Raw genomic sequence first — 27,379 nt, forward strand, 5'->3', positions numbered from 1 at the left:
ATATGCAGCATTAACTACTCACGCTGACGGTAAACGTCAACCATGAGAGGCTGGCGTGATCATTTATTGACAGAATGAGTCCCTATGATAGATCATTTTCTTTGGTAAATTTCTTCTAAACGTAGTGCTTAAGTTTATCCATTTCCTTTCTCTGTCATTTCTCGTTTGATTATTAATGAAGCCTGTAAAAACTGACGTATAATCAATCTCACGCTGAGCAGACAAATATATATTTCACAATATTGGATACTTATTGTTAGTACCATTTCTACTGAAACCATTTCTAATCTAAACAGGTAGCAAAACAAGCTTATGTTTGCTTCTCATTTCCTGTAAAAGGGTTTTCTCCAGCAATTCATTTTTAAATGGCTAATACCATAACTGATACTATCAACTCAAAAAAATGATAACAGAATATTATTTTCCTCAAAGTTAAATTGGTTATTTTCTATATGGACATTTGGGATTCTGATAGTCTGAGTTACTCCCCTTTGTTACTTATACACCATTTGAATGTCAATGTATATATAAAATCCTTTTATCTGTAACCCTTTAACATATTATATTTTTGTTTAAACCATACAGCAAAATCTTTAATCTCTACAGATCATTTCACAGTTGAACCATACTACCTATTTAAAATGCCTTGTCACTAAAGCAATAAAATGTATGAAAACTAAGCACTAAAAAAGGGGCATAATTTTATGACAAAGCAAAATATTGTGGAACCTGTGCAGTGCACATAGGTTTATTTCAATAAAAACTTTAAGCATGTGAAGTTTCAATCCATTCCCCCAAGCCGTTACTGAGAAACCAGCTTACATACAAAACTTCAACCAAACACTATACTAAGATGAAAATGGGGTATCAGTTTAAAGAAAACACAAAATAGTATTATGGAACCAGTACAGTGTATATCGGTTTATCACAATGAACAAACATGTGAAGTTCATTCCCTCTGTTGTTATTGAGATACCAGCTTACATTATACAAAAACTTAATCAAATCTGGACTCTTGACGTGGACTAACAACTGAGTGCAACTTGGAATAGTCAAACTAAAAAGTCTTTGTTTAAAAAAAACCCTATTTTCAGTCAGGATCAATTAATAATCACATTGTCAAATTAATGAAACTTTCCCAAAACATTTCCTTACTTAAATGAAGAACCATTACTCATAGCTAGTTAAATTTACTTTGTCAAAACGAAAAAGTACGAACAACTTACCAACATCTTAAATAAGTCTCTGAATTTTTTTCATTCACAACGAAAAACTTCTTACAAAAGTTTTGCCACTCAAAAGTCTTATTCCTTTTAGATATTCAAAAACTTTGTCCAGCTCTATATACTTTGGTTATGAAAACTGATAAAATGAAGTGAATGTGTTATGAATACTTCCAAGGTGTGTTATAAACAAACACCTACCCTATGTAATAACAAAGCCGATTTTTGTACAAACAATTTTTTCATGATGATAACATAAGACGAAAGTTTCAGGCCTGAGAAAATATTTTAGCCATGAATGCAAAAACTGGAATTAACAGCCAAATAAAAAACAAGAGATCAGATGGTGGTCTAAAATCAAGAGGGCCATGAAGGCCCTGTATCGCTCACCAGACCTATTGACCTAAAGATCATCAAGATTAACATTCTGACCAGGTTTCATTAAGATATGGTAATAAATGTGGTCTCTAAAGTGTTAACTAGCTTTTCCTTTGATTTGACCTGGTTACCTAGTTTCTGACCCCACATGACCCAGATTCGAACTTGACCTAAAGATCATCAAGATTAACATTCTGAGTTTCATGAAGATACAGTCATAAATGTGGCCTCTAGAGTGTTAACAAGCTTTTCATTTGATTTGACCTAGTGAGCTAGTGTTTGAACCCACCTGACCCAGATCTGAACTTGACCTTTAGATCATCAAGGTCAACATTCTGACCAAGTTTCATTAAGATATGGTCATAAATGTGGCTTCTACAGTGTTAACTAGCTTTTCCTTTGATTTGACCTGGTGACCTAGTTTTTGATCCTACATGATCCAGATTCAAACTGGACCTTGATACCATCAAGATTAACATTCTGACCAAGGTTCATGAAGATACAGTCATAAATGTGGCCTCTACAGTGTTAACAAGCTTGACCTGGTGACCTAGTTTTTGATCCCAGATGACCCAATATCAAACTCATCCAAGATTTTATTGAGGGTAACATTCTGACTAAGTTTCATTAAGATTGGGCCAAAATTGTGACCTCTAGAGTGTTAACAAGCTTTTCCTTTGATTTGACCTGGTGACCTAGTTTTTGACCCGAGATGACCCAATATTAAACTCGTCCAAGATTTTATTGAAGGTAACATTCTGACCAAGTTTCATTAAGATTGGGTCAAAATTGTGACCTCTAGAGTGTTAACATGCTTTTCCTTTGATTTGACCTGGTGACCTAGTTTTTGATCCCAGATGGATGACTCAATATTGAACTCGTCCAAGATTTTATTTAGAGTAACATTCTGACCAAGTTTCATTAAGATTGGGCCAAAATTTTGACCTCTTCAGTGTTAACAGTCAAATTGTTGAGGACGGACGATGGACAAAGGGTGATCACAAAAACTCACCTTTGAGAACTTTGTGCTCAGGTGAGCTAAAAGTTGTGACTTTGCTAAAGGGTTATAAGAAGCTGATACTTTGTAATTTTTTATTGACTTCTCTAGTAGTGTATAATATCAATGCATATTCTGCATCTATTATTTGCATGCATTCTACTTAAGTTCAATTTGGGTGACAGAACAGCATGCAAAATGTAAACCTTTGAGCTTGAAAACACATAATGAATCTGAAGCATGTATTTAAGCAAGCAAAAACAAAATATTTTTTTTTGCATAAGAAGCAAAAAAGGCAGACATAGCAATTATTACAAGAAATTAATTTACGGCTTTTCAAACTTTTAGTGCTGCAGAAACAAAACCCACTTCCAAAATTGTAAGCAAGCTTAAAAGCAAATTAATATAAGCAATTAAAAGAACTTCTTAATTTTTTTACAATTTATAATGTACTTGCTTCTACAGAGAAATGGCTTAACAGAATTTGCTTCATTTAAATGTGCATCTCTTTGACATACGGCAGGTCATACCATATTCATCCTCTAATCCAAAGAGGGACCATTATAATATTTAACAAGATGGTCATGATGACCCTGTATCACTCACCTGGTAAAAATGGAATCATCGAGATAAACACTCTGACCAAGTTTCATGAAGGTGGCCTCAAGAGTGTTAACAATCTTTTCCTTTGACCTAGTTTTTGAGTTTTTTCTAGTAACTATAGAACCATTGATGGAATCTAGCCGGTTTTCGAAAGGAACCGAGGTCTTATTGTGACTTAAGTTGTGTGTAAGTGTGGTTAAAATCGAATGTAAAATGTCACTTCAATCGCGTTCACAAGGCAAAATTAACAAATTTTGGCTCTTTCAGGGGTCAATCAGAGACGAATGGATCTGACAGATTCATCATGAAATCCAAGATCTATTGTTGTTTAAGATATTTTGCAAGTTTGTATCAAATCAAACCACAAATGAAGTCTCTATATGGCTGCAAAAGCCAAAAATAGCAAATTTTGGCCCTTTAAGGGGCCATAACTCTGGAACCCATAATGGGATCTGGCCAGTTTTCGAAAGGAACCGAGATATTATGCCAATACAAGTTTTGTGCAAGTTTGAGTAAAATTGATTGCAAAATGCGGTCTTTATCATGTTCACAAGAAATTGTGGACGGACGGGCGGATGAAGGATGGACGATGGACCAAGGGCGATCACAAAAGCTCACCCTGTCACTATGTTTCAGTGAGCTAAAAAACTGGTCTCTTAGATTAAGTTTATTAATAGCCAACATTCGTTGCCTATTAACGTGACTCCTTAATTAACATACAAATGTTAGTCATTTCAGGGTTTTGGATGATATTACAAGATACAGAAGATCCTCCAATTTCAAAAAGTTCTTTTTGTTCTTTAGCATACCAGGAGTCCAGGACTGTGTAAAGCACATACACAGGGCCTCAATTTAAAATCACATCCAAAAGAATATTATTATTTTTATCTAAAGAGTTTAGCCTTTAATGGTGTTTGAAACAACAACCTTTTGCTTTTGAAGTCCGTCTACTAACCACAGAGCCACAGAAGACTTATCAAAATTTTCAGCATACCGTTGAACTTTGTTTGCTCAAACTGAACGGGACCCGCAAAAATTGTTCAAGTAAATGTTAGTTTGAGCCATTGAAATTTCTACAATATATACAGAGAGATTTTGCCGGGACCTGACAATGAGTTCTAGGGAAGGGAGGGGTTCAAATTATCCGAGCTTGAGTGAACAAAGTTCGACTGTATCTATATTTCACTTTATAATGTAGTGTCCTGTCCCATTTCTTCTGCAAACACTATTAGGCTGGTAAAGTACTGAACACGTTAACAATTTAGGCTTGTGAAGCAAAGCATTAAGCAATCAAACAGAAAACTTTGAACTGTCAAAAACAGCAATTACCTTTGACAATTTTCCTTGGAAATACACAGCACATGCCTAAATATCAAACACAATATTAAAGAAAACAATCAGAATCAAACAAAACTAGAAAAACTTACAAGAAATATGCAAATTGAGTATAGAAATGCAGAAATGTGACAGAGTAACCTATCAAAATAATAAATTTGCAATGATTTCCTGAATAGTTATGTAAGTATTCTGCTTAAAATGCAAATACATGCCCCCAGGTGTATGACCAAAGATGTTGTATTTTGAGGTTTTAAGTTGAAGGTGAAAATCATATGAAGGTCAAGATCATCTATATATACAGGTCAGTTTGTAGGTTGCTGAGTGTGTTTGAACTAAATTGGGTCATTTATGAGGGCTGCTGGGACCAAAAATGTTGTTCATTAAGTTTTGAGTTTGAAGGTGAAGGTCATATGAGGGTCAAGGTCATCTATATAAAGGTCAGCTTGCTGGTCTTGCAACCAGGATTGTTGAGTGTGAGTATGAACTAAATTGTACCATTTATGTGGGCTGTAGGACCAAAAATGTTGTTTATTACAGTTTCAAGTTTGAAGATGTAGGTCATGAGGGTCAAGGTCATCTATATATAGGTCAGTGTGTAGGTCTTCCCACAACTGACAAGGATTGTTGAGTGTGTGTATGAACTAAATTGGGTCATTTATGAGAGCTGAAGGATCAAAAATGTTGTTCATTAAGGTTTTAAGTTTGAAGGTGAAGGTCATAATGAGGGTCAAGGCCATATATATATAAGTCAGTTGGTAGGTCTTGCCACAACGGTTGTTGAATGCGAGTATGAACTAAAAACACATCATTAATGTGGGCTATAGGCAATCTGGTTCATATGGATGGACTGACTAACAGACAAACAGACAGTCCAATCGCTATAATGCCTGGGGGCATAAAAAGAATCAGTATAAATGACTTCATGAAGGTGTAAATATAATTGGCTTAAAATACAAGTACATGAAAGATCAATGTAGACTGCTGAAGTAAGGGACTATATTGTACATCTGGGTCAAAGGTTATAAAAATATGCTTGAAGGAAACCAATCTCTATCTTCTGATTGGCTGTTTCTAAGACTGGTCTCCAAACTAAGTTTTATAATTTCAGGACCCAGTCTTCTTTTTTTGGTGATTTAAGTGCTATATATATATCTATGAAAAAGAAAAGTGTTATTCTAGTTATACAGCATGCATATTCCAAAGTATATGCATGTTGCAGATATTTTTGCCCTTTAGAAGTATAATCTGAATATATAACATGCTATTATTGGTTTTATGTTGAACATATACAATTCAATAATTATAACAGTAAACATAGAAATGGTCAGTGATAAACCTTTTAAAAAGCAAAACTGAATTCTGCACAAAAATGCACTGAAACCACAGGTACATGAGCCACGCCATGAGAAAACCAACATAGTGGCTTTGCGACCAGCATGGATCCAGACCAGCCTGCGCATCCGCCCAGTCTGGTCAGGATCCATGCTGTTCGCTAACAGTATCTCTAATTCAAATAGGCTTTGAAAGCGAACAGCATGGATCCTGACCAGACTGCGCAGATGCGCAGGCTGGTCTGGATCCATGCTGGTCGCAAACCCACTATGTTGGTTTTCTCATGGCACGGCTCAATATTAAGACTACACTTGAAGGACCTAAAAAGCTGCAGATCACCTGAGGTCTTTACAAAATTTATGTCTTAAGAAACAGACAGACTCTGTGCACAGGTGGTCATAAAGCACAGGTCTCCGAGCATCCTGATATTCAGTATATTTTACAGTGTTTTCATAGCATGTTTTATATTCTTAGAGTATGACATTACATGCACAGTGCAGAGAAAGAATAACTACTCAATTACACAACTTTCAGAGTATAACGTATCTATTTTAATGGAATTATTCAACAGAAATCAATTTCTGTTCTGCCAAAGTTTATAATTACCTGTATCCAAGGCAACATAGTTAGCATGGCTTGGACTATCTGTATATCTGAAAATATGAAATAAAAGTGAATTTTTTTTAACTTCAAATGTGAAGATTCTTAGCTTAGATGCTCATTTGAGTCATTCACAACTTTAAGGCTGAAGTAAAAATGTTTTAACATGACAAAAGTTGAAAATGATAGCAATAACTACAGCGAAATGTGTTCATCCTAATATTTCTGAATTAAGGTGGTGGACCTGTAATGTAATGACACCATGTCAGTACTTCTATTTAAACAGACTCATTCAACTGAGTCTGCTGTCATGTTGCCTGGTTGCTTTCTATGCTTCCAAATGATCTGTTCAAGGATTTTATGCTCTGTAAAAACCAGAGAATGTCTAAATTGTATATGGAGGATACTATTTGCCGACTGTCATTTACAGGACACTACCTTAAGTGGTCATCTGTTCCATCTACTTCACCCCTTCCTCCCCCGACCCACCCCCACAGCACAATCCATGAAAAGGATGACAGGTGGACAGGATATGAAAAACAAAAAGAAAGTAGGGAATTAGTTTTGGTTTTAGAGTCAAAATTTCAGAGTTTATCAGGCCTGTTTATAACAAAATGAAACTAATTTAATATAGCTAGGAATGTAAACTGCATGTAAAACACAGAGATCTTTTCATAGCCATGGATATTATTCAAAACCTGAATAGAATGGCAATTTAACAGACAAAGCCATGAATTTTACATTGATCCACAAAACAGACCATTGCTTAATGAAATTAAATCGACATCTCTTGCATTTTAAACAAAATATATCGGCTCGTATATTAGAAATTAATTGGTTTCTAGCATGCTACTAGAATTAAAATTTGTATACATATTCATTAAAGTATCTGAGTTAGAAAGATTAAGTGTGTTGAATAGCAATTTAAAGGCACTTGCACAATATACGTATTTTTCACTCCATTGCACTAACTGACTTACGTTAGAGAGGCGCCAACATTAAAACGCCCCTATTGGATGAACGCATGTATTGAATGTACTATCTTCTGACTAAAGGTTAGGGTTAGATATAACATAGGTTTAACAGTGTACATACAATGCGTGCGTACACTCAATGCGGGAAATATAACGCCTACCTTAGAGAGGTAAGTAACAAAAACATAGCTATTACAGTATTTGTAACACTGATTTCTGAAAATTTACAAAATTGTAAAATCTATGTTTACGCAAAGTTATTTAAGTTTTAGCCCCCTTTTAATGCTTATTACATGTTTCGATATTGAAATATCAATTTCTTTTTGTAAGAATATCCCATCTGACAGAAAAATAAAATGCACTACAGGATTGTGTGGCATTGCTGATAGTCCATTCAGTGTTTACAGACGTAATGAATAAACTGGTAAGCACACAAATTATTAACAGAAGCAGAACAAAGATTACAGCTGATAGACATTTCTTTGAAAAATAAATCAAACAAAATTATCATAAACACATCACCAACATATGTGAAGCTATAAAGATATAAATATTGCCAGAGTTCACTTGTCCTCACTTAACATCATTCACAAGCAAAAACTGGTATATTTTAAATCAGTTTCAGGATAACTGTCAACTGCCACACATAAACCTTAGTAAGAATAGCAAATCTCATAATGATCAAACTGTCACTGTCCATAAAGGAATGGACAGTAGGAACATATTAACACTTTTTTCAGTTCAGCGGAACCACAATAATAATCAGCAATATGCAACTTTGGTACTCTCCCATTTTTATGGAAAGCCAAGGATTGACCAATGAGAACTGATCTGCATGAGAATACATAATCACACAGAAATTGCCTAGTCTCATTATGAAATTTATTACCTTAAATTGCACAGGACTCCTGTTACACTCTGTACTTAAAAATTTAAGAGAAGCTAATTGCTCATTAAAAGCCAATCAACTGTTTTTTTAAATACAACTTTTGCACATGGACAGATTTTTCTCCTGGAAAACTACACCTTAGATAGACTGAATGAAATATATCAGGATGTAAGTTTGGGCATTAATTTTCACTTCTTGACAGCCACTCTGGCATCCATTACATTTCTCAGAAAAGGAGTTAGTAGATGTTCATAAACTCCAAATATCTGTGAACATTATTCTTATTGTTTGTGAATCAGTAGCCGGATGAAATACCATATTTTGTGTTCAATATTGTTTAGAATGGCAACATATGGGTTTCCATAGGGCTCAAATGGGGTCATAAAAGTAGTAACAAACCAACAGCTGGACAAGTACTTATAGAGAATGATATACTGTTATTTTAGGTAAGAAATTCTGAGGCAAATCTTTCTAAATATGCATTTTCATGGCAACTGGGCTATCAGAAGCTGAAACAAAAGCAAAAGTAGCCAATGCACTAGAAATCAAATTTTGTCTGACATGAAATTGGTCCTGTCTATAGTCTCATACTTGATGACAATTATACTATGGTATTTAAAGAAAAATATTGTTGCTGGATATAAGATAGACACAAGATGTCCAAGTGTAAGTATCTTTAGGTTTCTTATTTAATACAGATAGCTGACAAATGTCCCCACCTTGAAATGGATGGAACATTTTATTCCCAGTCAAGCCTATAGCAGTTGTCGTATTTACTTCCAAGTAACAAGTTTATGTTAATACAGTATCAATTTTAGTCAACAACCAGCACTGAACACTGTTTTAGCTGGGATATCAATAAAAACAGAGAATCAAACCCAGACCTTTAGCTCAGAAGTCCAACCACCCAACTACCTCCTAGTTGGAGTCCCCTACTTTACAAATTATTAGTTTTCCCTGAGCAAACATGGAAACTGTGCCAATCACTCACTATTTTTTCTGGCAAAACATTTCAGTTCCTTGCCTGCAATCAATTACAAGGCAATTACTGACAAAAATTTGATCAAGTTATCAAATTAGCAAGCAACCAACACCAGCAGTTAATTAGACAAGTAGGAATATTTGATAAATCTTCCCTGTCTAGCTAAACTAATACCAATATATGCTACTGTCCGTTAAATGTCAGACATGAGGTCAATGCTTTTATATCATTCTTCAAAATTATGCACAGCAAACACGAAATCTATTAAACATGGTATTGTTGTGGTTCCTGGGAACCAGTATTGGAGGGTAATGAAAACAGGTCAGTGATACCTGGGAACCAGTATTGGTGGGTAATGAAAACAGGTCAGTGATACCTGGGAACCAGTATTGGAGGGTAATGAAAACAGGTCAGTGATAGTAGGTACCTTGCTTGAGAAAATTTTTATTAAAAATTTGTTTGCAAGTTGTCCTTAAAATGTCTCCAAAGCATTGTGGGGGGAGAGATAACACCATGACTACCACCTGCCCCACTGTCACATCACCCTCTCTGGGTTGTAAAATAATGCAACTGATGTTTCAGCTGCTATCATAGTTACATGATGGCTGTTAACCATGATGTGGTATTTCATTTCTTTAATGTCATTTACAATAAACAACAACATATTTTTACAATTTAACATTTGACAAATGTAAAAATCCTGTTTTAAATGTCACAGATTAAATGCTGAGTACTAGTATTTGCTCCTGTTGTGGTTTACGGTTATGATGGATCTAGTATAAAAAGGTATGCAAATCTTACGTATTTTTCTTATATTACTGCAAATGAAAAAACAGTGAATGATGATTACAACAATTATAGACATACATGATTTTTTCGTGCAGCAACCAACTATTTGCTTCCTGTTCACTTAAGAAGTTGTATACCTGATGACATTTCAGTGGCAGTTCTGTACCACCATTATTGCGTTCTGCTTATAGTGTTTTCAAACAAGCAAAAAGTTGGTCGCTGCATGGAAAATCTTGTATGTCTGTAATCGTTGTTCAATCATGTGTTGAATAGCATTCGCAGATTTTTCATTTGCAGTGATATATGAAAAATATGTAAGATCTATGTTTTGATACTATAGATCCATCATAACCAGAAACCACAACAGAAGCATTTCCATATAAAACTGACAGGTTATGATTCCGGAGATTACTCCAGGACGTGTAATATCTATCTGCTAAAAGTTTAGCGCAAAAATTCAAAATCATAGGTATTCATAATTAATAATGTAAAATTAGAGCAAAGAATGATGGCTGAATTAACTGTAACCTTGGTGGAAAATGCAGCAGATGCATCTAAAGTCTGAAGAAAATTTGTACTTGTTTACCCCAAAACAGCCTCTCCCATATATATGAAACTTTTCACCAACCAGAAACAAGTGAATAAAAATTCCATTCTAATGCTATCATGATTTTTTAACTGTTTTTCATTTTTGCATGCGAACCTGTTATACATCAATAACAAGAAAACATGCTTCTATGATAAGTAAATCACAATTACAGCAACAATAGCAGGCCTTATCATTGAAGATCAGACATATTTCCCATCAACATAATTATTTATCACAAGAAATACACTTGTTCTGGCACAATTATCTGCAGAAAACACATAAACCAACACCTACTGCAAGTTGTTGAACCCCAGACTGGTACACAACTTATCAGCAGAAGAAACATAAACTGTAACCAGTCTGCAAGTCTAAGGAAACAAAAGCAAAATTACAACCAGGCTGCATATATAGATATATGTAAGTTTGTATCTAAAACCATTTTTAAAAAAAAAATCTGTTACCTATCCTTCAACAACAAAATAGTAAATTCATGGAATTAGTATCCCCCTATTGTCAGTCAAGTTTAAAGCATGCCTGGACTTCAGGGGTGATCTTGACCTTGGGCTAGCACAACTGTAACATGGGTCCAGCACTTTGCGTTGATGAGACAAACATTAAACCAAAGTTTCATAAATATCATTTAATGAGTTAAGAACATAGATACTGGGCTGAAAGTTTGACCTTCAGTTAAAACCTTGACCTAAATTTGGCTGGCACAGTAGGAGCATGTCTACATATCATCTTTATGAGTGGAACATGTAGCTCAAATTTAATATACAAGTTTCAAGGGGTTAAGAATATAAGGACCTTTCAGGGATCCAAGGCTTTTACATTTGACCTTCAGCTGTGACCTTGATGGAATATATAGTGCATTTGGAACATTGGTTCTACATACCTAGCTTCCATCCAAGTACTGGTAACATTAATATACTTCAAATGGTTTAAAGAGAAGAAACTGGCAGAAACTCATGGTTCAAATGATTAACCCGTAGTTCTGACCCTGACAATGGGTCTGAACAAATCAAACATGGATCCTGCACATTGTTTTGATGTGTGGAGCATTCAACCAAAGTTTCAAGCAATTAAAAAGATAGAAATTGGACAGGAATCAAAGACTCAAACATTTGACCTTTAGTTGTGCAACCTTGATCTTTGAAAAATGCAACTGGAAAGCATTCCAAATCAGCCTTTCGAAAATACTTGATTTTACTATAACTAGACTCAGTCTACAAACAATGCTGCTGACTGAACATTACAATGCAAAAATCAGTGAACTGCCAAAGGCATGGTCATTATGGCATATTTGTGTTGCTATTCTGCTGCTCTATCTTGAACTAAATCCTGTAAATAATGTGCACACCAGTCTGTGCAGACTGTGTCTACAAAATAGCATATTTATGTTTCCAGACTGGTACCATTGAACTGTCTCAAAGCTTTAGACTGGTGTCTAGAAAAATATGACTCAATCTATTGCTTATAATTTATTCATGAACCAACTTATCCATAAAATGCACAACTCTGTAGACCATAAAAGACAATAAGACCCCCACTTAGAAAAAACAAAAGAACTGGTATTCTATTGAATGTGACAATGTCTAATTCCATCTCAGTGCTGCTGAACACTATGATTTAGTGTTCATCTTTATCAAATTTTAATGAAATCATCAAATATGCAGTGTCTTCAATAGTAATAATGCTATAATATATTAAATTTTCAACATGTCTACAATTTACTATTTAATTAAACAATTCAGCTCCATGTTCAAACAATCAGAAATGCATTTAGCATTTACCGCACTTTCCCAATTTTGCGATACTGTAGATCGAGAGTTTTTCTTGCCATGTTTATTTAGTAACTGGATAGGCAGTAAACAATACTTTAATTCACACGTCATCCTGTGCACAAATATTAGTGAAAATAAAACCACTACAAATTATACCTGAATAACAGTACTACCAGGTTTTATCATTGAGCATTCTTTCTATGACCAGATCCGGGAGCTCAGCTTTTATTTACGAATGCAATGTTTAGAATCCTGAACAACTTGTATTTAAAAATAAGATATGGAATTTCTGTTTCATGCTGTTTAGCTTTAAAGTAAATAAAATAAAGGCTAAAAAACAGGGCACTCAGTTCCACTTTAAATACAGATCCATGTTCAACTGGAATTTTGCAGTTTAAAAGTAAAGGTATCATTACACCATTGCAAAACATGTCTCAGAAAAAATAAGACCCACCATTATGCATATAACATCCTGCTGTAACATCACTGTTTTACCAAGTACTACACAAACTTTGAGAAATAATCTAAAAGTAAATGCTTTTAAATCATGGCCTGTCTATTGCATTTTGACACATTTATCCAAGAAAAAAGTTCTAAATGTTTTCAAATTATGGTCTATCTATTGCATTTCAACATATTTATTCAAGAAAACAATGGACCAAAAACCTTATTCAAACAGCAATCTCATAAATATCTCTTAATACAATTCCAGCAATTTATCTAATATGTTAGGCAGTAAGTCAATTTAACACCTCACCAAATTGCTTAAAACAATGCTTGCCATGGAAAATCCAATATGGCCGTCTTTAGGGAGAATGTTCGAGACTGGCAAATAGAATTTATGTCTTTCCTACTGTCAATCAGAGAATCCCTGTTGGCTAATATTAAACAAGAATGCCAGTACTAGTTGTTATTTTTTCCAAAGAAGATTGCACAGATGTCTCCAGAAAATACTTTTTAAAACAATAGCTTCAGTCTGGGCAAATCAGTTAGACATATCAATTTAATTCCATTATGCATCTTTCAGAAATATTTTTTCCAATTTCTCATGTCATTTTACTTTGACTGTGAAGGAAAGAAACCAGAAGATGCTTTTGTAGAAAAGTGCATGTCTCCCCCAATGCATAGTAGTATAGGCAAGAAGTCAATGGGGGACTGGAGCGAAAGTCAAAGAGACACTGATGGTTAGCTGCAATAGGGATCATCTACTTGGCATGTCCAATCATCCCACTAAGTTTCAACATTTTGGGCCTAGTGGTTCTCAAGTTACGAATTGGAAACGGTTTTCCATGTTCAGGCCCCTGTGACCTTGACCTTTGATCGAGTGACCCCAAAATCAGTAGTGGTCATCTTATACTCAGCATGTCCAATCATCCTAATAAGTTTCAACATTCTTGGTCAAGTGGTTCTCAAGTTATTGATTTGAAAGAGTTTTCTACGTTCAGCCCTCTGTGGCCTTGACCTTTGATCGAATGACCTCAAAAACAAGAGGGGTCATCTACTCTGTAATCCTATCATGCTATGAAGTTTGAAGGTTCTAGGTCAAATGGTTCTCAAGTTAATGACTGCAAATGGATTTCCATGTTCTGTCCACTGTGATTTTGACCTTTAATAGTGACCCCAAAATCAATAGGGGTCATCTACTATGCATGTCCAATCATCCTATGAAGTTTCAACATTCTGGGTAAAGTGGTTCTCAAGTAACTGATCGGAAATGGTTTTCAATGTTCAGGTCCCTGTGACCTTGACCTTTAACAGAGTGACTCCAAAATCAATAGGGGTCATCTACTCTGCATGTCCAACCATCCTATTAAGTTTCAACATTCTTGGTCAAGTAGTTCTCAAGTTATTGACTGGAAAAAGTTTTCCATGTTCACCCCCTTGTGATCTTGACCTTTGAGGGAGTAACCCCAAAACCATTAGGGGTCATCTACTCTGTAAGTCCTACCACCCTATGAAGTTTGAAGGTTCTAGGTCAAATGGTTCTCAAGCTATTGACTAGAAATGGATTTCCATGTTCTGTCCGTTGTGACCTTTAATAGTGACCCCAAAATCAATATGTGTCATCTACTCTGCATGTCCAATCATCCTATAAAGTTTCAACATTCTGGGTCAAGTGATTCTCAAGTTATTGATCGGAAATGGTTTTCCATGTTCAGGCCCCTGTGACCTTGACCTTTAACAGAGTGACCCCAAAAACAATAGGGGTCATCTACTTTGCATGACCGATCATCCTATAAAGTTTCAACATTCTGGGTCAAGTGATTCTCAAGTTATTGATCGGAAATGGTTTTCCATGTTCAGGCCCCTGTAACCTTGACCTTTGGTGGAATGACCCCAAAAACAGTAGGGGCCATCTACTCCATAAGCCCTGTCACCCTATTAAGTTTGAAGTCAAATGATTCTCCAGTTATTGATCGGAAATGAAGTGTGAGTTGGGGGGAAACATAAATATAAAGAATCAGAGCAGTAATGAAGGGCCAGATCACTGACAAAAGAACTTGAAACAAGGATGGGAACAGTGAAAGACTGTGGGAAAGATGTTTCTGGAACAGATTTCTATTGCCTGGGATAAATTTCTATTGACCCATTATCAAAACTTAGAAATTTATAACAAAGTATTTAGCCTTCATTTCTTAAACTTACTGACAAGAAAATTTATGAAACTTGAGGTCATATTATGCTCAGATTGTCAAAAACAGAGGAATTTCAGTTCCACACCTTTAGTGAAGAATAGTAAATCTAAACCTACCTAGTATGTATGCTCTGAAGTTGCCCATACCCATCCACATGACTTGCCTCAGGCTGAAAGAAAGATGTCTCATTATAAATGAAAGCATGATTTTTAGGTACATGTATTATAAAGAATATAATGTTAATGTTTGCCTTCTTAGGTAGTGTCCATATAAAACCGTCTGTATAGAAATACCATATAAATATCATATGTGATGCTTGTGAGAACTATAAGCTGGCTTTTATTTGCAGTTGGTCAATATGTCAAAAATGAATCAAGCAGTCTTAAGGGCTAGACGTTCTCTTCATTCACAGACACAGGTTTGGCTGCATTTCAGCAAGTTAATCAACCCAAATTTACTGAATTTTCCTATTCTTACTAACATGTGTTTTCCCCAAGGTATTTACTAACAACATCTCCACATGAATTATACAGTCAAACCTGTATTTAGCAGCCACCAATGGGAGCACTTAAGGTAGGTGGCTGATTTAGACAATTTGAAATCAAAACAAAGAGTCAATTTGCTTGAAAAAATTGATCTCTAGATTGAGTTTCAATTTCTCTTTATATATCAAGTTAGCAGGATGGTCCAGGAAATGGTGGCAGCACAGCTTACTGAAAGAAGATATACTTACTGGTGGGATAGAGGGTATGGGTGGAGGCCCACCTCTTGGAGAATAAGAATACAATGATGGGTAGTAAGGATCTTCCATTGTCGAGGATGTCATTGAAGGAGGCTGTAAAGGAAAAAAAACATTACAAATAGGAAACATTGTGCAAAATGGAGAGAAGGCATTACAAACAGGAAATAGTATGCAAAATTGAAAAACAGCATTTACAAACAAAAACAGGAAACAGTGTAAAATGGAAAAACCACATTACAAACAGAAAACAGTAAACAAAATGGAAAACAGCATTATAATCAGGAAACTGTGTGCAGAATGGGGAATAAAGCTTACAAACAGGGTACAGAGTCTGAAATGGAATCTAAAAAATTTTGGTGCCAGTCTAAAGTATATTAGATATCAATATGTTCATTTTTCTTTCAAATAGTCTACTTACTCACTGAATGTTATATTTAGAATTAGATTTCATATTTCAGAGAAGCTAATATGAGCCGTGCCATGAGAAAACCAACATAGTGGGTTTGCCAGCAGCATGGATCCAGACCAGCCTGCGCATCCCCTCAGTCTGGTCAGGATCCATGCTGTTCGCTTTTAAAACCTACTGCAATTAGAGAAACTGTTAGCGAACAGCATGGATCCTGACCAGACTGCGCGGATGCGCAGGCTGGTCTGGATCCATGCTGGTCGCAAACCCACTATGTTGATTTTCTCATGGCACGGCTCATATATACTGAGATCAAAACAAACATTGACTCCTATATTTGTATTAACACAATCATAATCCTACACAGAACAAGGCTTCCTGTCACACTTTATTTAAATAAAGTGCTACTGTTTAATGCACTCGACCTACAAAAAAGAAATATTTTCCCAAGGAAACAGCCCCATTATGACTGTGGTCATTAATCAATCATCGGGTCCCTACCGAAACCTGAGCCGATACTAAACAGGAGACAGTAGTAATTTAACTGTTCAAATAACAACAGTTTCTCTTTTCCGTTTTGTAAGTTTAATGAATGACTCTCTAAAAGTGAGGAAAGAAAATCCTCAATGGATGAAATACAAGTATGGGAAAGGGTGGGTCAGGTCATACATGAAAATGGCCCGATCACAGGCATGTGCAAATACAGCATTTTGAAAGGGTCTGAAATGTATCAATCAATACAGAAACTTAAATCGAACCTGACATGAGGTCACTCATGTTCGTTGAAACGGACGTTGACAAATGACCCCTGTTCACTTGGTCTTTTCATGGTGCAAAAAAATGTTTGTTCAGTATTATAAAATCAATATGCACAGTGGGGCTTTTCAGCCACTGTGACATTGTAATTTGTACCCAGTTTTTAATAAATTGGTAGAGTGTTCCCTATTCCTGAATATGACCATCCACATATGAAGAAAGAAGCTGTGCCTGCTATTTGATTCTATTATAAGCAATACCAGTACTCCTTGAAATGTATGTTGCCAAATGAAAATGGTTCTTCATGTAACTGGAAAAAGTTCAGCTTTTGAAAATTGTTCAAAATTAATATATATTCTATTTACTGAATTATTTAGCTATTTGTGCATATTTTTTTTTAAATTTTAATAAAGTGAAACTGTATCATAGTAATAAATCATATCTTAATTTAGAAACGTCTTATTTTTTAAACTTCTGTAAGACGGTCTATTTTCTATTTTACGCAATTAGAAACGTCTTATTTTTTAAACTTCTGTAAGACGGTCTATTTTCTATTTTACGCAAGGCAACCATTCTTTCTCTCGCCTGTGTAACCAATAATTTAGTGTAAATTACTTTTATCAGAAAGTGATATACATTGACGTATCACATTACAATAATGGTATATTTGTATAACCGACAGGTATAAAAACTTTTGTCATTTGATACCATGACACGTATGCTCGGTCATGTAAATTGGTTTAGATTTTACTTCACTTAAGACAGATACTTTATTACTAAAATTATAGCATTTCAGCATTACAATGAAAATACTTTGTGTTCTGTCAATTTACCATGGATCATTCGGCAAATACTCATTTTCTTGAAAAACAATGTTAAAATTAAAAAATTTGCATGTTTTTTCATATACTTTTTTTATAAATCTCAAATAATGCTAAATTATTTATATCCTTAAGGGACTAATTTTTTCCGATTTTAACAATTTTGTGATTGCACAAATTCATACCATTTTAATGACATTTTTAACACTTCCTCTTTTATCTTATCTTCTATACATTTATGTCCCTCTGAAGGAAATCTCTAAATTTATGTTCAATGATTAAATTAATATACATGTATATTATTTTTGAAAGAGAAATGTAATTGAATATAATAATTTAGGTCAATCAAAGTATTTACATATATTACTTATAACAGATAATGAATCAGCTAAAATCAGATTTTTGAACAAAAACTGAATGAGTCGGCCCTAATCTTTCTGTGATGACATAATTTTGATAGCAACTGTTGTCCATGATCAAAATATCCTATCTGCATTCCAGTGAAACAGTGACAAATTTCATTACAAATTTTACAACAGTTAAAAGCCAATTTATCAAGATAAGATTTCAGAATAATGTCTCTTTAATAATGATGATTCACACAACATAAGCATATAATATATCTGATTTACAAATAAAACATTCCAACGATCTAATAAGTTTAGACATTATTTAAATACTCGAATAAACTGTTTTCCTCCTTCAAATCAATGTTTTGCTAAAAAATTGAAATGTCTTAATAAAATACACACTTATAGATTCATGATTAGCTAATAATTCATTCAGATCTAAGATCAATACTTTGATTATAATAATTGAAATATTTGAATTCCTTTAATATTTATAAGCCAATTATATCTCTGCTTGCCCATTGATCTAATTTAACTCATTCAACCATTTTATTTCTCAAGTCCTTGAGGCTTAGTAACCAAGCAGTGCCCCAGCTGTGGGTTTGAATCCTCTCTAGATTTTATGTGAGGAAGGTATCCAGCTGGCTTGCAGCTGGTTGTACAAGTTCTACGCAGGTCGCCCCTCACCGCCTGAAATAATGGAGTCTTCCCCCACATAATTTTGTCCTAAATTATTTTGGCTAGACTGAAATATTAATGGCAGCCGGGTAGAGCCACAATCTTTAAACTTAAATTAGTGGTTATATAATCATCTGTAGTGGTCACAAAACAGTCTTTTGTATGTCTTAAGCTTGTATTGCATTACCAGTCTGGTACACTCATATTTAAGTGTCAAAAAGTTTGACATGTGAGATGTAGAAAAAAGTATGTCAGTCATATATACCGTGTATATTGAAACTGTGTCCTCTGTGATCTGCCACCATCGGAGGTCTTCCAAGCGGTCAAGGACATCTTCCACACAAGTTCTCAGTTCGCTGGCGTACTTGATTGCCAAAGCTGTCAGACTGCTCCAACAGGGTGCCAAATTCTGCAAGAATATAACACTCCTGATGTGAAATTTTCTACATAATGTTAAAATATATAAAAGATATAACTACAAAAGTGGTACCTGTCTAAGTTGTGAGTATTTGTTTTGGGTTTAACCCTTATTTCAACAGTATTTCAGTTATGGAATGGTGGGCAGTTAACCTAACCAGTGTTCCTGGATTCTGTACCAGTACAAACCTGCACATGTTCTCCGCAATTACTACCAACTTCCCCACAGGAATCAGAGGTGAAGAACGAATGATTTCAGACACAATGTCTTTTATCAAATCACCATGGAGAACATACACCTCGCCCAAGAATCAAACTCACGAACCCGCGATCCATATATCTGCGCTCTCCCTGCTGAGCGCAGCAGGCTATCTGTAGATCTGCGCTCTCCATACTGAGCTATTATAGGGGGTGGGCTCCAAGTCGTAAGTAGAATTACCCATGTGCAGTAATGTGAAGAACTGATACGACATACTTTTGAAACAGGAACCGGCTCATCTGGACCTCAGTTCACTAAAAACTCACAACCAAGACAAAACAAAATACTGGGATTAAAACGTCATGGTTTTTTTTATTCAAAACAGCTATAATTTTATATCCAACTGAAGAGAGCATGTAGTCTGTACTGATTAAGTAAGGGGATTTTTTTTCTGGGAAAATACTGGTAGGTTAAACTGACTGCCCCCAGCCCCCACCCCACAATTTTGAGATCAGATCTAACAGTTAAGCCAGAATTTCATGTTTTGCTATTATGGCACTTCCTACAGGATATTTCAAAATTAATACTCCTATTTCAACAGAACATTTCTCATATTTTTTGTACTTGTTGATGAGACTTCTACATCACAGCCGGCTACTTGAAATGTTATCTTACTGATATGAAAATTATCTTAAAACATCATTAAAAATCTACATTATTTCCTTTAATACATCTGAGTGCCAATCAAGAATTTATCATACAAAAAAATATACATATGGAAATAGGGCTTATCAGCTGTTTACTGGAGCCACATATTTATCATCAGTTTAGAGAGTTCTATCTGGTTAACGATTATGAATTTATAAAGTAATTTTGTGTCCTATTTACTACATGACAGAAGTTGAAATTTAAGAAATTTATACAAAAAGCAACATTATTTGCTAATTAATTCATTTGTGAATACTACAAAATCAGTGTTTCCAAAAGTTAAAGAAAACTGTAAACTAGAATTTGTTTTCATGAAAAATGTAGGTCTCCAATCACCTACCACTCAGAAATTGCAAAATGCCACAAATTAAGGACCATAACCCCAGGGAAAATCACTGAAACATAACATTCCACCAATTTACACAACTAGGCTTAGCAGCGGTAACTCCTGTGAAGTTTGGTGGAATTCCAACCAGTGGTATAGGAGAAATAGCACAGATAAAAGAATTTGACAAATCAAGGGTCACAATTAATAGTGCACAGCCTAAAATGGCACTGATCACTCCTGTAAGGTTTGGTGGAAGTCCACTCTATTATTATATGAGAAGTGGCTAAAATATCATAAAATTTTACAAAACAAGGGCCATAACTCTGCTGAAAAACATGGATCCAGAACATGTCAATGACATTTTTGCACAATTAGGCACAGTAATGATCCCTTTTATGAAGTTTGGAGTATTTTCTTCTAGTTGTGTTGGAGCAGTTGATGCCCACACAAGATAAAATACCACAAATCAAAGGCCGTAAAAAATACACTGAAAATGAACCAGAAAATGCTGCAATCAATTATGCATAGTGAGGCTTTGCACTGATCACTCCTGTAAGGTTTGGTGGAAATCAGCCTAATACATAAGAGAAGTGGCCAAAACATAGAGCTTGATGAATCAAGGGCCATAACTCCGCTGAAAATCATCAAACCAGAAAATGGTGATGATATGCACAACTAAGGCTTGGCAATGACAACTCTTGTGAAGTTTGGCGTGAATCCATCCAGTGGTGCTAGAGGAGTTGAGTGGACAAACTTTGTGACATACATACAGACTGACACTGACAGCCAGTACAAAATCAATAGGTGTCCCCCACTACAATAATTATTGTGGTACACATAATAACATATTTCTGATACAAGGCTAAAAGTTTTGACCTCTTAATGAAACCTCTTCAAATTACAATATTTTTCACCACAGATTTTTTTTAGAGCAAGAAGTTTAGAAAAAAAAATTTGGTAAAACATTATAAACTTTAAAACATAATGTACAGATATATTGGAACAAAGTCTTTTTGATAATTACTGGCAGCAAATTTAAGGTTCAAGTTCATTCATTACTAACCAAACTAGAAGCACAAATGCCTTATTGTATGTGAAACATTTTTACAGGATTATTTTCTAACATCTTGAAAATAAAGTTGTAGATTATCTATCATCAGGCAGGCTAGATCCTCTAACAGATAATAACACAAACTGCATCAAGCTACTGTTTTCCCCTTTAAATATTTATGTTTTGCATCTGTTGCAGTCAGTTTTTTGTTCTGATGTGGAAAGGTCAATAGTTCCGCATACACAAGATGCTTAATTTTTAGCTTTTTTCTCTCCAAAAAAAAAAAAGAACAATGGAGAGTCAAGTTTGATCTTACACTAAGACCTATGGTTGCTTCCTTGATAAGCTCATTCAGAAGCTGAGATCAAATTGGAGTTTGGAATCTTTGAACTCCCCAGGCGTTCAGTTTAAAAGCAGATGATAGCTGTAGTAAATTATACACAAATAAGAAAGTCTGATATATATATACATGCCAAACCTACATTTTGTTGCTTTAAAAAAAAAAAAAAAAAAACCTGTTTACCTTATAAATATATTTATTATTGAATTACCACTGAATTCAGGTATTTGAACTTTGCATCAATTCCATTAGAATGTCCAGAGCATACTGAATGCTTAAAGTTCAATCTCTGGGGAGTTGTGTGTGTGTGTGCGTGTGCGTGTGCGTGTGCATGTGCTTTTGATCTTTTATAAATTTCTTTCGACTACCATGACATTAAAGATAAATGTCTTCAAATCTGCACCACTTTAAAGGATATCAGAGTTATTTGCAGGAACACAGAAACAGCAATGCATACTATAAATATATATAATAATAAGTCTGTTTTGAAATATTGCATCACTATATACTGCCCTGAGGCTCTTAAATCAGCCCTGATTCTCATTTATTTTGCAATCAACACAAATAAAACCTGTTGCATTGATTGAACATTGTACCCAAATGCTGCTATCGATATTCACTGCTAAAGATATTTCTTAATATAACACCCTGTATGAATGCCAAAGAAGGAACAAAAATGACCCCAAAGGCACTCGTATTGATCCAAGTAATTCCAGGAAACAATTGAGTTCTTTTACATGGTATATTGATTGTAACAGACAATGATCAGCATGAAGGAAATGTTATGTCGGGAAGTTACTTGTACAAGTCAATAATCGCACATGCAATGTCGCAACATTCTAGACCTCCTGTATCGAGATATTTTGTTCTGTTTTGCTGTTTTAAATTGGACAGCATTTGTGCAGATAAAAACATGATCTAGACACAAATAACTTTGAAATAACGAAATCTCAAAGATAATAAATCAAATTAGAAACCTTTTTCTCTCTCCATTTATGTCTCCAAACCTGAGTCAGTGACAGAGTCTGAACGAGAACTGTTTTGGATGTTGCACGCAACCTTTTTTACATTGTCTGGTTGGCACATTTAGCTGAATTAGTCCTTAGCATAAATACTGTAAAAGCTCAGAGTTTGATTCCTTCTGCTGCAGAATCATGAACAATTTTGGAAAAAAATTAAACTGGGTGTTTTTCACACATTGCTCTTTTTCATTAGACTATTGTTGCTGCTGATGACAGTGATTACATTCATCATACTTTTATGAGACAAAAATGATGAAAAATATCATTGAGTGGAATATAAGGTTACTCTGTCTGTTCTTAATTTGGTCTCTTCCCACTTTTATGCTCAGTCAGGGAGTATTAATTATTTCAATTATCCTTTCAAAAATATTTGACACATGACCTCTAGATTTAATTTTCAATTACTACTAACTCTTTTTCTATAACCCTTGTAACCCTATATTGTAATTTATATGATTTTTAAAACTGTGCACTAAATACTTTATTAATGGATATTTACAATGGATGTTATTGAAAATGACTGGAAGGACCACCCAATGTGATGGAAAACTATGAATATTTAAGTTTGACTCAGTAATTTTTTTTTGAAAAGTGCTCTTTCAATTTATTATGAGAGAGAACAATGTGTTGTCTTTTTTGTCAGTCTTATGCAGAACACTCAGGCCAATAAAACAAGCTACTGTGAAGCTCAACACTAATTAAACGTCTTGCTAAGTTCTGTGGTCAAGACTAAAGCAGTTTTAATTTCACCTGACATATAAGATTTCATAACTGTTGAGTCCTGTGTCTAAGAATCTCTTAGAAAAATCATGAGTTCCCTCTGGTTTCTTTTCCTATAGTCAAAATATTCCAATAAAATTTCTGTGCAACACTATTTTTAACAAATGCCTGAAACACAATTAATCTCAGCAACTGGAAGCCAATGGCAATTTCTCAAACACCAATGGCAATTTCTCAGACACCATTGGTAATTCCTGAAACATCATTTTGAACAAACGGGATCCAAGAAACATTATAGACCATTGGCAATTCCTGAAACATCATTTTGAACAAAAGGCATCCAAGATATACATAACCAATGGCAATTCCTGAAACATCATTTTGAACAAAGACGACATCCAAGAAACATAACCATTAGCAATCCCTGAAACATCATTTCGAACAAAATTAATCCAAAAAACATAACTAATGGCAATTCCTGAAACATCATTTTGGACAAACGGCACCCAAGATACATAACCATTGGCAATTCCTGAAACATCATTTTGGACAAATGGCATCCATTTAGATACATAACCATTGGCAATTCCTAAAACATCATTTAAACAATAACTAATGGTAATTCCTCAAACATCATTTTGAACAAACGGCATCAAAGATACATAACCATTGGCAATTGCTGAAACATCATTTGAACAATAACAAATGGCAATTCCTCAAACATCATTTTGAACAAACGGCATCAAAGAAACATAACCAATGGCAATTCCTGAAACATCTTTTTGAACAAACTGCATCCAAGATACATAACCAATGGCAAATCCTCAAACATCATTTTGAACAAACGGCATCCAAGATACATAACCAATGGCAATTCCTCAAACATCATTTTGAACAAACGGCATCCAAGAAATATAAACCCAGCATAATACATTGAACCAATGGTAAATTCTGATTTATATAGTCACATCAGGATGCTTATGGCTTTTCTTCAAATGCTCTGACCTAGTTCTAACTATGTGAATAATTATCATCTATGTTCTAACCCTGTAAAAAAACCTGCTGTTGACACCTGAAAAATCAGCTGTTTTAAAAATTTAAGTTAAATATTTATTTTATAGGATTAAAGGGACAGGTGAAATTTTCATGATAAAAGGAAAGAATGTAATTATTTCGCTCTGTCTAGTATTACTAATACAGAATTATTGCCGGTGAAAAGCAAATTTAATGATGCTGAAAATAGTATGCATACTTCAAACATACTGCTGTCCTAAGGTTTTAAACAGCTTTTGATGACAGGTTAGGTCACATGGATGGATGCCTGAGCAGGCTTGACAGTTGGAACACAAGGCAGCACAATGGACTGATGAAATGATTTTAAGCACAAGTCCAGGGTGCACCTCAATTTTACCAGTCGCATTTAATGGGCAACATGCAACATGTGGTGAAGATCTGATCTGGGGAGAACATGTCCCTGCAAACAGACAAGCACATGATACATAATATGCCACTGTCACATGACTGTGCATGTTAAACTAGAGATTCAGTCTAGGTAAGAGACCACAACTAAATTACGAGATGATTTCATACAAAACAAGAACTCTGCCAAGCGGGGCAATATACGAAGGGATATGTCACAGGAGAAATTCTAAGTCCACAATAAAAATTGTTACCAGGTACAGTTATGTCAAAATACACCTTAAAATTGGAGGTACCATCCATGTTGTACCCAGAAAAGTGGTCTCGGCTTTTCCCTACAGCCAATAATAAAACAAGTTACAAAATAAGCTATTTATAGTAACATAAAAGGGAAGTAATTCAATACATCTATTGTAAGGGAACAAAAAGAGATCTGCCAAATAAAAACAACAGCACCGCAATGCAGAGCAATAATACACATGAAACAAAGTCATATGACCTTTGAACCCTAACTGTGACCTTGACCTTGAAGCGAGCCATCAAAAACTTGCACTCGTTGTCTCAATGTAATGAACATTTCTGCCAAGTTTCTTTAAAATACTTCAAGCAGTTCAAGAGTTACAGAGCGGACACAAAACAAAGTAATATGACCTTTGACCCCTAAGTGACCTTGACCTTGAAGCGAGCCATCCGAAACATGTGCTCTGCATGTTGTCTCGATGTGGTGAACATTTGTGTCAATTTTCTTCGAAATCCTTTCAGGGATTCAAGAGTTACAGAGTGGACCCGAAACTTTGACATTTAAGGACGTATGCTAGAATTTGGTGCGAAAATTTTCCCAATAACAGAATTTCTTTAAACTTTCGATATTGAAGGACAATCATCTAAGAAACAAAAAACTGCAATAAAAATCATAGGTCACCGGTATCGAAAGAGTTATCTGCCCTTGAAAACGCATTTCCTCCAAAAATACCGTTTTCAAGGGCAGATAACTCTTTTTCGATACCGGTGACCTATGATTTTTATTGCAGTTTTTTGTTTCTTAGATGATTGTCCTTCAATATCGAAAGTTTAAAGAAATTCTGTTATTGGGAAAATTTTCGCCCATCTCATATACAGGGAATTCTAGCATACGCCTTTTAGTGTGACTTTGACCTTGAAGCAAGCCATCCAAAATGCATGCACTCTGCACATCGTCTCAATGTGGTGAACATTTGTGTCAAGTTTCATTGAAATTGTTCAGGGGTTTGAAGAGTTACAAAGCAAACACAAAATTGCTAACGGACAGACAGACGGGCATTGGCGTCACAACATAATACGTCCCTTTGGGTGTATAAAAATTCCTTGACCTTTTGAAAAAATATGAGAGTCCAACTGACTCTGACTAACAGCCAGACATGCATATACCCCCTGTGTACTTGGGTATCTGGTGGTTTAATATGAATAAGCTTGAGCAATCTAATCACAGCATGGCAATGCCCTTCCTCGATCCTAATATTAGCTTACAAACAAAAGTTTCAGCAAAATTGTTCATGTAGAAAAAGGGGCATAATTTTGCTAAATGGTAAGCCATGTGAAGTCTAACCATGATTCTAAAAATTTCTGGAGAATCTGAAAACATCTGGTTACGTAATTCCCCAGAAACACGCTCACATGAAAAAATGAGAAACAGAATTTCTATGTTTAAAAGGGGCATAATTTTGATAAAATAAAAGCTAGAGCTATTGAGCCTGCAACATGAGGTCACCTCATTGTGCTAGTCATTTGTGAAGTTTGAAAGCATTTGGCCTAGCTAGCTAGATCTAGTAGTTTTTTGAAAACCTATACTTATATGCAAAACTTTAACCTGAAATTATTTTATAAAGGGGCACAATATTGACAAAATAGAAGCTAGAGTTATGTAACTTGTCCAATATGTTCATCTCATAATGCTAAATAAATATGTGAACTTTGAAAGCATTAGGCCTATAGTAGTTTTAGAAAACTTACATGCAAAACTTTCTGACACGGATGGGGATGCTGACACCAAAGAAAAGGTGACAAAATAGCTCTGCTTATTTATAAAAGTTGAGCTAAAAAGGAATTAAATCAAGATTTTATGTCTAAGGGTCATTAAAAGGGCTTGATTCCGGTTGCTCTTTTTTAGGAATTAAGAGATAAGCTTAAATCTAGAACTTTTGAAAATAGCTACGGATGTCATAAAATCGTTATACCACCCGGGTCAACTATTATTATTAGGCTTGCTGAAAAAGAAAGAACAGGAACATTTTATCTTTAAACCTAGACCTTCCACCAATTATAGCATAAA

At 34.9% G+C, this 27,379-nt stretch overlaps 1 protein-coding gene across 3 annotated transcripts in view; it reads right to left on the reverse strand.

Annotated features, from left to right (window-relative positions):
* Positions 1–27,379, reverse strand: part of LOC123553034 (SAM and SH3 domain-containing protein 1-like) — a 92,410-nt gene that overhangs the window by 52,352 nt on the left and 12,679 nt on the right. For 2 of the 3 annotated variants that reach the window (XM_053541815.1, XM_053541818.1), the window contains exons 2-6: positions 19,133–19,276; positions 15,848–15,949; positions 15,231–15,283; positions 6,478–6,524; positions 4,531–4,566 (exon numbers count right to left, since the gene is read on the reverse strand). In XM_053541815.1, coding sequence (XP_053397790.1) covers positions 4,531–4,566; positions 6,478–6,524; positions 15,231–15,283; positions 15,848–15,949; positions 19,133–19,276 — 382 coding nt within the window. The remainder of the gene's footprint in view (positions 1–4,530; positions 4,567–6,477; positions 6,525–15,230; positions 15,284–15,847; positions 15,950–19,132; positions 19,277–27,379) is intronic. The other variant, XM_053541817.1, reaches the window with a different exon arrangement.

This window comes from Mercenaria mercenaria, chromosome 4, assembly GCF_021730395.1.
Source record: "Mercenaria mercenaria strain notata chromosome 4, MADL_Memer_1, whole genome shotgun sequence".
Classification (NCBI taxonomy): domain Eukaryota; kingdom Metazoa; phylum Mollusca; class Bivalvia; order Venerida; family Veneridae; genus Mercenaria; species Mercenaria mercenaria.